Source organism: Odontesthes bonariensis, chromosome 7, assembly GCF_027942865.1.
Source record: "Odontesthes bonariensis isolate fOdoBon6 chromosome 7, fOdoBon6.hap1, whole genome shotgun sequence".
Lineage (NCBI taxonomy): Eukaryota > Metazoa > Chordata > Actinopteri > Atheriniformes > Atherinopsidae > Odontesthes > Odontesthes bonariensis.
This window is the reverse complement of record NC_134512.1, coordinates 1772110-1783681: the sequence shown is the minus strand read 5'-3', so window position 1 is coordinate 1783681 and position 11572 is coordinate 1772110. Positions and strand designations below refer to the sequence as shown.

The following is an 11572-nucleotide window of genomic DNA, read 5'->3' as shown; positions in this document are numbered from 1 at the left end:
AAAAGCTGATTTTTTTGCAGTTGTGCAATTGCTTATGTGAGTAACTCCATGTTTTAGTGGTTGCCGTAGCAACAAACAGATACTTTCAGTTATCTTGTGTATACATTTATTAATACAAAGTACCATTAGCCCCCTTAGCTGACCTCTCACCCAGTGTAATGAAGATGTTTGTACTAATAACTGTTCATACATCAAATGCCAGTACAACATTTCAAACAATTTCGCTCATCTTGCTGTTCAGACTCGTGTACTTTTTGTGTTGAAACGACCTCGACTGTCAACTTCAGTCTTCCAGCAATTTCAGCGTCGTACTGAGCTTTGTTCACACAACTGTTGTCCGTGGAGTGTTGCAAAGAAATCCGAGCCTTTTCCCGACTCTGTTGCTGGCCATGAAAAACAAACTTCCACCGAACCAAAATGGCTTTGTCTTAAGGAGGCTGAAAGGGTTCCAGTTGTCCTCATAGCCCTCAGCTCGATTTCTTGAGGAAGTCTCTAAAGCAAAAACAAAGTATCATGCTCTGAAAAGGGGTCGTCACACCATCCATGTCTGCAGGGATTATTGATCCTCCATCTGTAGCCTTGATGTGCTGTATGAGCTGATGCACCTTCTGGTTTTCTTTTTCTTTTTTTATTTCAATTTATTTATGCATTTATTTATGATTGCAGAACTGGAAATGGATTTCCTTTTCCTCTGCTTCACCGATGGTCTTACAGTTGCTTTCTTTATCACACATATTGAGTTGTGCTATAAAAGATGTCATCATATGCAAATGACAAATTATGGAAGCATCCAAATCTATTAATAGCTTAAAATAGGAGTGAATATCAGGGTTGTGTATGTGCACATGGTTTCCTGAAGATTGAGATTGATAAAAGACAACCATACGTACACACATCTTTATGAATCAGACAAAATGAATGTGTACACCTAACTCTGCCTTTGGGCATACACACAGTTTTAGTCATGAATCAACACACAGCTTTATGTTTCTGATGTTTGTTGAAAAATGGAGAATCAACAACATCAAAGCTCATTGTAAAAAAAAAAGGATCTCTCACTGCAGTCTATGCAAATCAATGATGCAGCTTTCAGGCAGAAGTTACCCAGCTGCTCGTATCTCATCTTGTGTAGTTTATTACCAACTAAGATTTAAAATAACCTGTCCCTGTTTGGGACAACAGGCTCATGTCTACTCTGAGAGCATTTAATAAAGGGAATACTCATGGAGTCTCTGTTGTCTGTCAGCATCTGTTTACTGAGAACACCAATGACAGAAAAAAGCTAAGTGAAAACAGATTTTTAGAAAATAGCCCATATATTGTTTGTTCAATAACACTGAAAAAAAAAACAGAACCACAGAGATATTATGAGAGAAGAGACACGAACAAGGATTTGGAAGAATACCTGATATTTCATCAATCTGTGTACAATGAATTCTTTTTTTTCACTTGACGGTGCAGTAAGGAACTGATAATATCAGCGATTCCCTCATGAATGTGACAATGTTCAACATTTCCTGAGTTACAGAAGAAGAATCTGTGGCTTTTTGGAGATTCATGTGTGTTGGCACAGTGACAGTAGAAACAGAAATGTCAGACAGATGTTGAGTGGTTTGATCTGCAAATAAAGAAAAGAAAAGTAAACCAGACCCACTGAATTCTGTTCCAGAAATAAACTAAACAGTAACACTTATATTAGTAAAAAATAAATGAGTAAAAATTTAATATTATACTACTACAGTACTACTCAGTGCTACTATAACTAACTGTAGCTACACTAGTAACACTGAAAGTTATAGAAGTGCTTTATAATGAGTCTGTCGTTCACACACTCACAGGAGAAGTGCATGCTTGCAGTTAAAAGCCCCCTCCACACAGGTGGAGGGGCAGGTGATCTCTACCTTCTCTACCAACTGAATCCCAGTTGCCCCAGGCTGCTATATAAAATTATTAAACTGTAAATAGGAAACTTTCACTGAAATCCTGTAATTGAGTTTTCTACTATTTCTACTCGTTACAATACGTGATTAGGGTTCTTGTTATGTAGATTTAGAAGAGTGCCGCAGTGGCCCACTGGTTGAGACGTATACTACAGATACATTTGTTGCAGATCTAAGGTGTTAAAAACATAAACTGTTACTGTTCTAATGTCAAGGTCTCATTTACTTTGGGAAATACGCCAAACCCCAGGAACAAGGCTGGATTGAACTAAATGGGAGAATCAGCAGTTCCAGATGCTTGAGAGATTGAGGCCTCAATAGGGGATTAATGGTTTTAAATGATAATAAAGCTGACAATGAATTTGTTGCTAAATTAATTGTTCAGTTAATAAAATATCAATACAGTAGTAAGATTTATTTTTTTAACGTTCCAAAACACAACAAACAGAACTAAGATTAGTAAGATTCCTAATTAGAAGAATGACACATTTTGAGATTTTTGCTTGTAAAATAACTTGAATATGAAGTTTGAGGTCAGGAATTTAACTGTTATGATTGAAGCTTGTCCGAACCAGCACATGTTCAGCTTATAAGACTAATTCTTCAAGTCTCCAACTGACACCGGACTAAGTGAAAATGAACAGAAAATAAAATATCCACCTCGACAGACAGACAGACAAACAGATTGATAGATAGTAACACTTCTGTGAAAGTAATGTAATAACCTGAATCACATAATTATGTCTGCTCTTCTGAGTTTTAAATTTAGAAAAAAGAAGGTGATACAATGTGTTACTATGTCTTACAAAAACTTTTTTTGTGTGTTTCTTCACTCGTCTTCCTTCTCAGTGTCAAGTGGTCCTCTGTTTGGTGGGAGGGACGGTTTTATTTGCTGCCAACGATTCGGTGGCCAGATGATGTGAGAGGCCCGGCCATGGAGAAGCCCCACAGACACCTAAGGGGAAGAGAAGGGTGGGCGTCGGGAGTTAAGAGATCATGTCCTTGTTTTTCCTAAATGCCTTACGGTAAGTAACAGTACTGAAAAAGAGGGTAAATACTTATTCAAATTTACAGTTTCATGGCTTCCGGTTTGGCAATGTCGTAGAAGGACGTAGGTTGAAGGGGCTCCCGATCAACTTTTCTAATAACTTGAATAACCGAAGTTTTATTCACATATTAGGCGTCGTGCAGACGTAAGTGTAGCTGTTGAACCCTCACGACCGCGGAATGGCAAGCCATAATTCCAAATCGCAGAGACATTCAACTTCGTCTCCATGTCCCAGCTGATTACAGAGCTATCTAAGCAACGGACCAACTTTAAGGAAGATGTGGCCTCATTAATCCAGGAGACAATTCAGCCTCTGCAAGCTTCAGTGGATGGGCTGCGTGACGAAGTCAGCTCTTTTCAGGGCCGACTCGTTGCGGCAGAAACACTGACGGGTGACAATTTTCAACGGATTTGTGAAGCTGAAGCTACCGTCAAACTCCTTCAGGCCCAGAACACAACCCTGCTGGATCGCATTGAAAACCTGGAGAATCGATCTCGCAGAGCCAACCTTCGCATCCAGAATTTGCCTGAAGGAAGTGAAGATGGCCATGACCCGACTACTTTTATTTCAGAAATGCTGAAAGATGTCATGGGGGATAACATATTCCCGTCCCCCCCGAGCTGGACCGTGCACACCGCGCAGCCGGACCCAAGCCCGCAGCCGGACGACCCCCACGGCCCTTCATCCTGTGTTTTAATCGGTACCGAGAGAAGGATGTCGCTCTGAGATGGTCCAGGCAGCACGAAGTCAAGTATGAGGGGGCTTCCCTAAGAATATACCCAGACGTCAGCACCGCTCTCGCTAAGAAAAGATCGGCATTTAACGGCGTCAAACAGGTTCTTTACCAGAGAGGAGTACCGTTCTGTTTTGCTTTTTCCAGCCCGACTCAGAGTCACTTATGATGGAGAAAGTCACCTTTTTGAGACTCCGGAAGAAGCCCAAAAATTCTTTGATCGCCGTGTTGCAAAGTAAACATCTGCCCGCGGGTTTGCAACGGCTGGAGAAGTAATGACTGTGATCCATATTCTGTGGCAACCGTGCACTCTGTGTTCAGGGACCGACTGCTAACTTTGATAATGGAAAAAGAAATAGAAAGAATAACTCAGCCTTAACGTGGACTGCCCTTGGTTTGAGCTTCTCCAGACTTTTGGGACTCAGTGGGTAAGATAAAAACTCAGGTTCAAGAACTCAAATGTTTACTTTATTTTCTCAGTATCCACTCACACATCCACGAGTAATGTTGGATTCTATATGGTCTTGTTTGGATCACTACCATATTATTATTATTTCTTTCTTTCTTTCTTTGACTTATCTTGTCTTATTTTCTAACCACCTTATCCAAGGCCATGATGTTAATAATCTTAAGTTAAAGGACCATATGTTTAATTGCTCTGTTTTAATGTACTACAGCCAGACAGCTGCACCGTTATGTTAACTTTAATTTGAATCTGGGCCACTGATTACATTGATACAAGGTTGATTATAATGCTTATATGGTTAACATGCTGCCCTGAAAAAGGTATATTTAAATATATATGCCACTGTTTATAACCATTGTTACTGGTTCGGTTTATAGATCAATAGTGTAATTCCTACATAGTTGATTGGGAGCCCTCCCAAGTCAGTTAATGAGAGGATGGTCTATCGGGAGATCTACGAGTTATATAAGGAACAGCAGTTCGCTTCAGTTGGGGAAGCGAAGGCACAGTTAGGATGGGTTCTAATGGAGTTCAAGTTCAGTGCTGTCGTATCGGGGTTAATTAATTTGTGTTTCTTTACTTTATTCTATTTGGTTTTGTGGATAAGACAACATGTTGTCGTATGATGGGTTTTCAGATGAGGTCACTGGGTCAGGACGGCCATAAAATTTAACAACTATGACTGACTTTCAGCAGTTCGCTTTACTAGCTGGAATGTTAAAGGCATGAGAGGGCCGGTGAAACGGGCAAAAATCCTTGCCCACCTAAAAAAATTAAAAACAGAGATAGCATTCTTACAAGAAACACATTTGGTAAAAGCAGACCATATGAAACTTAAAAAGCCATGGGTAGGACAACTTTATCATTCACAATTCAATACCAGGGCAAGAGGAACAGCGATATTAATTCATAAAAGTGTACAGTTTACTCTTAAAGGATAAGATCGTTTTTTTGACATTGGGCCCTTGATTTCACATTATAACATGATGTTCTACTCACCCCTGCTTGTTGTTGGTAATTTGGAGCTGTTCCGAAGATATTCGCGAGGCGTCTGGCTGCTCTCTTGAGATATTCGGCCATGAAACGGTTTCCTATGGGCAAGCTTATACAGGCACAAACTATGCTGTTTATAATTTATTAATTACTCTACACTAGCACTGATAACGTGGAGGTGCGTCGCTTACTTAAAAAAATCCGGGTTACTGTAATTTAGATTTTTTTGTCGTAAAGTGGGTGTTACTGACGTCCTCGTCGTGCTACTGCCACAGACAGCCCACAGACCTGCTGCCTATTTATTCATTCGGCTAAAATTCAAAATTAGTAACCCGGATTTTTTTAAGTAAGCGACGCACCTCCACGTTATCAGTGCTAGTGTAGAGTAATTAATAAATTATAAACAGCATAGTTTGTGCCTGTATGAGCTTGCCCATAGGAAACCGTTTCATGGCCGAATATCTCAAGAGAGCAGCCAGACGCCTCGCGAATATCTTCGGAACAGCTCCAAATGTTCAACAACAAGCAGGGGTGAGTAGAACATCATGTTATAATGTGAAATCAAGGGCCCAATGTCAAAAAACCGGTCTTATCCTTTAAGGAGTCCATATCAGACCCACAGGGCCGATTTGTCATAGTGACCGGCTCCCTCTTTAATATTCAAGTTGCACTTGCTTGTATATATGCGCCTAATTGGGATGATACCAGTTTTGTATCCAAGCTCATCTCTGTTTTACCTAACATTAATTCTCACCGTTTGATCCTTGGGGGTGACTTAAACTGCGTTATGGATCCGACCTTGGATCGATCTAGCTCCAAGTCAGCGTCCCCATCCAAGATGGCTCAAGCTCTATCTACATTTATGAATGTGACGGGCTGTGTGGACCCATGGCGTTTTCTTTTCCCACGTAATAAGGAGTTTTTCATTCTTCTCACCAATCATATTCGAGAATTGATTATTTTTTCATAGATAAAACCCTGCTGCCCCTCGTTAGGAAAAGTGAATATTCAGCCATTGTAGAGTCAGATCACTCGCCAGTATTACTGGATTTAGACTTTCCCCTTAATCAAGCTCAGCGTCCCAGTTGGAGATTGGACTCAACTTTACTGGCAGATGAAAACTTTTACCAATTGATATCCACCGCCATAGATAATTTCTTACTGACAAATAAATCAGACTCAATAACACCGTCTATCTTGTGGGAGACACTGAAAGTGGTAATTAGAGGTGAAATTATTTCTTACACAGCAGCACGTAACAAAGCCAGGAAATCAAAGCAGAAACAACTCATAGACGCAATGCTTGATTTAGATCGTAGACACTCCACATCACCCTCCCCTGAACTGTATAAAGAAAGACTGAGCTTACAAATGCAATACAACCTAATATCAACTCAGGAAACGGAACAATCAGGAACATCTTGTCTCAGAGTGATGCAGAAAAACTGCTCCATGCATTTGTTACTTCAAGATTGGACTACTGTAATTCTTTATTATTGGGCTGTCCCACATATTCTCTGAAAAGCCTTCAGTTGATCCAAAATGCTGCAGCCAGAGTTCTGATGAGAACTAACAGGAGAGATCATATTTCTCCAGTTTTAGCTTCTCTTCATTGGCTCCCTGTTAAATTCAGAATAGAATTTAAGATTCTTCTCCTTACATATAAAGCTCTTAATGACCGAGCTCCATCATATCTTAAAGATCTCATTGTAAGATATTTTCCTAACAGAGCACTTCGTTCCCAAACTGCAGGTTTACTTGAGGTTCCCAGAGTTTCTAAAAGTAGAATGGGAGGCAGAGCCTTCAGTTATCAGGCCCCTCTATTGTGGCATAAGCTGCCAGTAAATGTCCGGGAAGCAGACACCCTTTCCACTTTTAAGACCAGGCTTAAAACTTTCCTTTTTGATAAAGCTTATAGTTAGGTCTGTTGAATCTGATAGTGTGTCTGCTAGTGTGTCTTATTCTGCCTCCACCTCTGGCACCCTCTATACTTTCATTACCCCCTACCCGAACCAGGGTTTGCATCCCATTCCCGCTTATCTTACCTCTTTTATTTCTCCCCCTACCCGAACCAGGGTTTGCATCCCCACCCCGCTGTGACTGGTGTGCAGTTGGTGAGAGGCTGAGGTAGCTTGTGGCTGTAAAAAGATGGTTGTTGTGGTGTGAGGAGCAGATCTATATAGGGAGTATAGGGAATTACTCACTGAGTCTGCTCCTTTATTTTATTATTTATTTATTTTTCGTTAGCACAAGTTTCTTGTGTTTACCTTGAATAGGGATGGCTCAGGTAATCCTGAAACATCCCATAGTTAAGCTGCTATAGGCCCAGACTGCTGGGGGGCCTCATCTGTCACACCTTTCCTCACTTTACTCTCTTTATGTATATGTGACATTATTGTGGTCATTAACTCGTGTTTCCCTGTTCCAACAGATATCCTTTGAATGGTGTTACAGTGCCGCCGCCGCCGCGCCCCCCCCCCCCTTTCTGTCTTCTCAAACCCCAGCTGGTGGAGGCGGATGGCCACCCTTCCTGAGTCTGGTTCTGCCAGAGGTTTCTTCCTGTTGAAAGGGAGTCGTTTCTCTCCACAGTCGCCTCAGGCACGCTCAGGCCGGGAGATTGGACCGAAAAACAAAAAGTTTTCAGTGTAATCTGTTGGTTTTCTTAGCTAGGAAATTGTTTTTGAATTGGCTCTATATGAACGAATTGGATTATTTTATGAATTATGATTATCATTAATTAATTGAATTCCAATTGGCTTGAATTGGACTTACTATCTAAGTGCCTTGAGATGACATTTGTTGTATTTGGCGCTATATAAATAAAAATGAATTGAAAAATGAATTGAACAATATCTGCTCAGGTCTCGAGGTTTTATATACGAGCATGGTGAAAAGGCAGGCCGTCTTTTAGCCCATCAACTTAAATGTAGATCGGCAGCTCAGCTCATTCCACAGGTCAAGAAATCCTCTGATGAGCTAACAGTCGACCCTATTGAAATTAATAATATTTTTAAGACTTTTTATTCAAACTTATACACATCTGAATTCCCAGAGGATAATTCGGACATGTTAAATTTTTTGGATAATTTAGATGCCCCCTCTATTAATCCTGACAAGAGGACAGATTTGGATAAACCCATTACACTTAATGAAGTCATCAGTTCTATTTCAGCAATGCAAAGTGGCAAGGCCCCCGGACCAGACGACTACCCAGTCGAATTTTACAAGAGATTTTCCTTCAAATTAGCCCCGTTGTTACTTGAAATGTTCAACCACTCACTGAACCAGGGAGCCCTGCCACAACCCCTCACGGAAGCTAATATTACACTTTTGTTAAAATCTGGCAAAAATGCAGCTGATTGTGGCTCCTATAGGCCCATATCCCTTCTGAATGGAGATGTTAAGATACTAGCTAAGATAATAGCTCTAGCTATCGAACCATTATATATTATGTTGAAAAGCTCACAACGCTTTAAGGGAATACACAGAAAACAGCTAGAACACAGAGTGTCCTTATACGCGGACGACCTATTGCTTTACATCTCAGACCCAGTATCATCTGCCCCTGACATTGTCAACATGTTACGCAGGTTCGGCAGGTTCTCAGGATATAAATTAAACTTTTTAAAGAGTGAATGTTTTCCACTCAATAACCTAGCCCTCCAAATTGCAGAAACGGATCTGCCTTTCCCTCTCTCTAAATCAGGATTTAAATATCTGGGAATCAATGTTAACCGCTCATTCTCTAGTCTGTATGACAAAAATTTTACACCCCTGATTAATAATCTTAATTGTGATCTCCAGAAGTGGAGTGTTCTAAACCTATCCCTAGCAGGTAAAATAGCATGTATAAAAATGAACATATTGCCGAGGTTTTTATACCTCTTTCAGAGTATTCCAGTCTTCCTTCCAAAGTCTTTTTTCAGACTTGTTGATAAATTGCTGTCGTCATTTTTATGGGGTAGCAAACATCCAAGAATTCGTAAGGTATTCCTTCAGATACATAAGGCAGAAGGGGGTATGGCTCTACCCAATCTGATGTATTACTATTGGGCAGCAAACCTACAAAAAATTGTTTAATGGATTCAGAAACCAAATGTTGATTGGTGCCAACGAGAAATTAATGCCTGTATATCATCATCACTCCCTGCATTAGTTACTGTGGAGGGGGGCGTGGTGCATCAGGTGCAGAGGAGAGGTGGGAAGGGCTCAGAGGACAGGGGGAGATGATGGGCACATCTGCACATCATCAGCTAATCATTCTCCCCTTTATCAGTAGCGTGCTGGGCCGGGCGGAGGGGAGGAGAAGGAGGAGATGACCTGTCAGTGGGACGACAGGAGAGAGGAGAGTGACGCCTGGAGAAACCACTGAGCATACTCGTGAGCCTGGGTTGACTGAGTGAAAATAAAAGGTTAACTCGCACTAAGTGGTCTGTGTGTCTGTTGGGGGACCCACGGTGGCACAAACTTGCCACAACTGGCGCCCAATGTACCCCTAACAGGATGACAGAGCCACAGCAGCCGGTGAACGCGCTGGCAGAGATGCTGAGGGAAGTGGCCAGGATGAGCCACGACCAGGCCGCTGCGAACAGGCAGCACCTGACGGCCCTCCATGACCAGGCGGAGAAGAAGACACGCCTGCTGGAGGCGATGCTATCCCAGACAGAGGCGGGGGCACCGGGGCCCTCACTCGCAGGGATGACCATCCACAAGATGACTGCGGGGGATGACCCGCAGTCATATATTGACATGTTTGAGGCGACGGCAACGGCGTGTGGCTGGCCCGCGGCGGAGTGGGCGGTACGCTTGCTGCTGCTGTTGTCGGGGGAGGCGCAGACGGCGGCGCTCTGCCTGCCAGCCTCCAGCCGAGGGCGGTTCTGAGAGGTGAAGCGGGCCGTCCTGGATCGGCTTGGCTGCTCGACGGAGGACCATCGACGGAGGTTCCGGGGGGCAAGGCTGGAGCCAGATGACCGCCCGTTTGTATATGCTCAGCAGATAAAAGACGCGGCAACCAGGTGGCTGCAGCCTGGGGGGTCGGCTGGAGAGGAGCGGATGCTGGAGACGGTCGTGCTGGAGCAGTTTATGGAGGGGCTCCCGAGCGGCACCTCGGCCTGGGTGCGGTGCCACCGCCCGGCGGACCTGGCGACGGCCATCACGCTGGCAGAGGACCACCTGGCCGTCCACTCCGATGGCCAAGCGCCGGAGGTCCGCCCAGCGCCTGCTGCCCGTCCCACGCCGGCACCCCGCAGGAGGCCTCCTCAGGCACCCGGGCCTCCAGTCAGCGCGGCCACCAGACCCACCCCGCTTCCCCGCTCTAACCGGCCGTTTCCTTTTTCCCTGCCACAGGGCCAGCGCGCTGCGGACCCGGTCCTCAACCCACAGACGGTCCCTCAAGCGGCGGTGCAGGAGTGCTGGAGGTGTGGACGGCCCGGACACTTCCGCCGGGAGTGCCCCCTCATGGAGGTCGGCCAGGTGATCCGGGTGGTCGGCCCTGCAGCACCCTCCGCCGGTCCGGGAGGGACGTACAGCGTTCCGATAAGGATCCAAGGGGGTACACATCAGGCGATGGTGGACTCAGGCTGCATGCAGTCCATGGTTCACCAGAATCTGATTCGGCCCGGGGCTTTGATAGAAGCGAGCTGGGTGGAGATTAGATGCGTGCATGGGGATATTCACAGACACCCTGTTGCTTCAGTGGAAATTCGTTATAAGGGGAAAAAGCATAGTGTGAAGGCTGCGGTTAGCTCCCGCCTGGCGCACCCTCTTATTTTGGGTACTGATTGCCCGGGGTTTGATAAGCTAGTGGGGCAGTGTGTGGGGGTGCGCTCACGACCGACAGAGAGATGGGATATGTGCGCTGTACTCAGTGGTGACGCGAGGTTGTCCGACGCTGCAGACGGGGAGGGGGAGCCGGCGGCGCCTCCACAGGAAGCTCCGCAGGTTCCCGTGTTTGACTCCATGGAAGATTTTCCACTTGAACAGTCTCGTGATGATACTCTACGCTTTGCCTTTGACCAAGTGATACGAATTGATGGTCATATGGTGCGCCCTGACGCAGCGTTAACGTATCCACACTTCTCATTAAGGAAGGACAGGTTGTACCGAGTGAGTCGTGACACTCAGACTGCGGAGACAGTTACCCAGTTGCTGGTACCGAAAAGCCGCCGGGAAATGGTTTTCCAGGCGGCTCACTACAACCCGATGGCTGGGCATATGGGGTATGAGAAGACACTGAACCGTATAATGGCCCGATTCTATTGGCCTGGCATTAGAGCGGACGTTCGCCGCTGGTGTGCGTCCTGCGCTGAACGCCAGTTGGTTAACCAACCGGCCATCCCGAGAGTGCCGTTGCGCCCGCTACCACTGATCGAGGTCTCGTTTGAACGGATCG

The 11572-nt window shown here is 44.6% G+C and overlaps 1 protein-coding gene across 2 annotated transcripts in view; it reads right to left on the bottom strand.

Annotated features, from left to right (window-relative positions):
• Positions 1-78: 78 nt before the first annotated feature.
• The window catches only part of immp2l (inner mitochondrial membrane peptidase subunit 2), a 119739-nt gene continuing 108245 nt past the window's right edge, over positions 79-11572 (bottom strand). The window contains exons 6-7 of one of the 2 annotated variants that reach the window (XM_075469226.1): positions 2747-2895; positions 82-1618 (exon numbers count right to left, since the gene is read on the bottom strand). In XM_075469226.1, the coding sequence (XP_075325341.1) occupies positions 2770-2895 (126 nt within the window). In that variant the 3' untranslated portion in view covers positions 82-1618; positions 2747-2769. Of the gene's footprint in view, positions 2896-11572 lie in introns of both variants that reach the window. The other variant, XM_075469225.1, reaches the window with a different exon arrangement.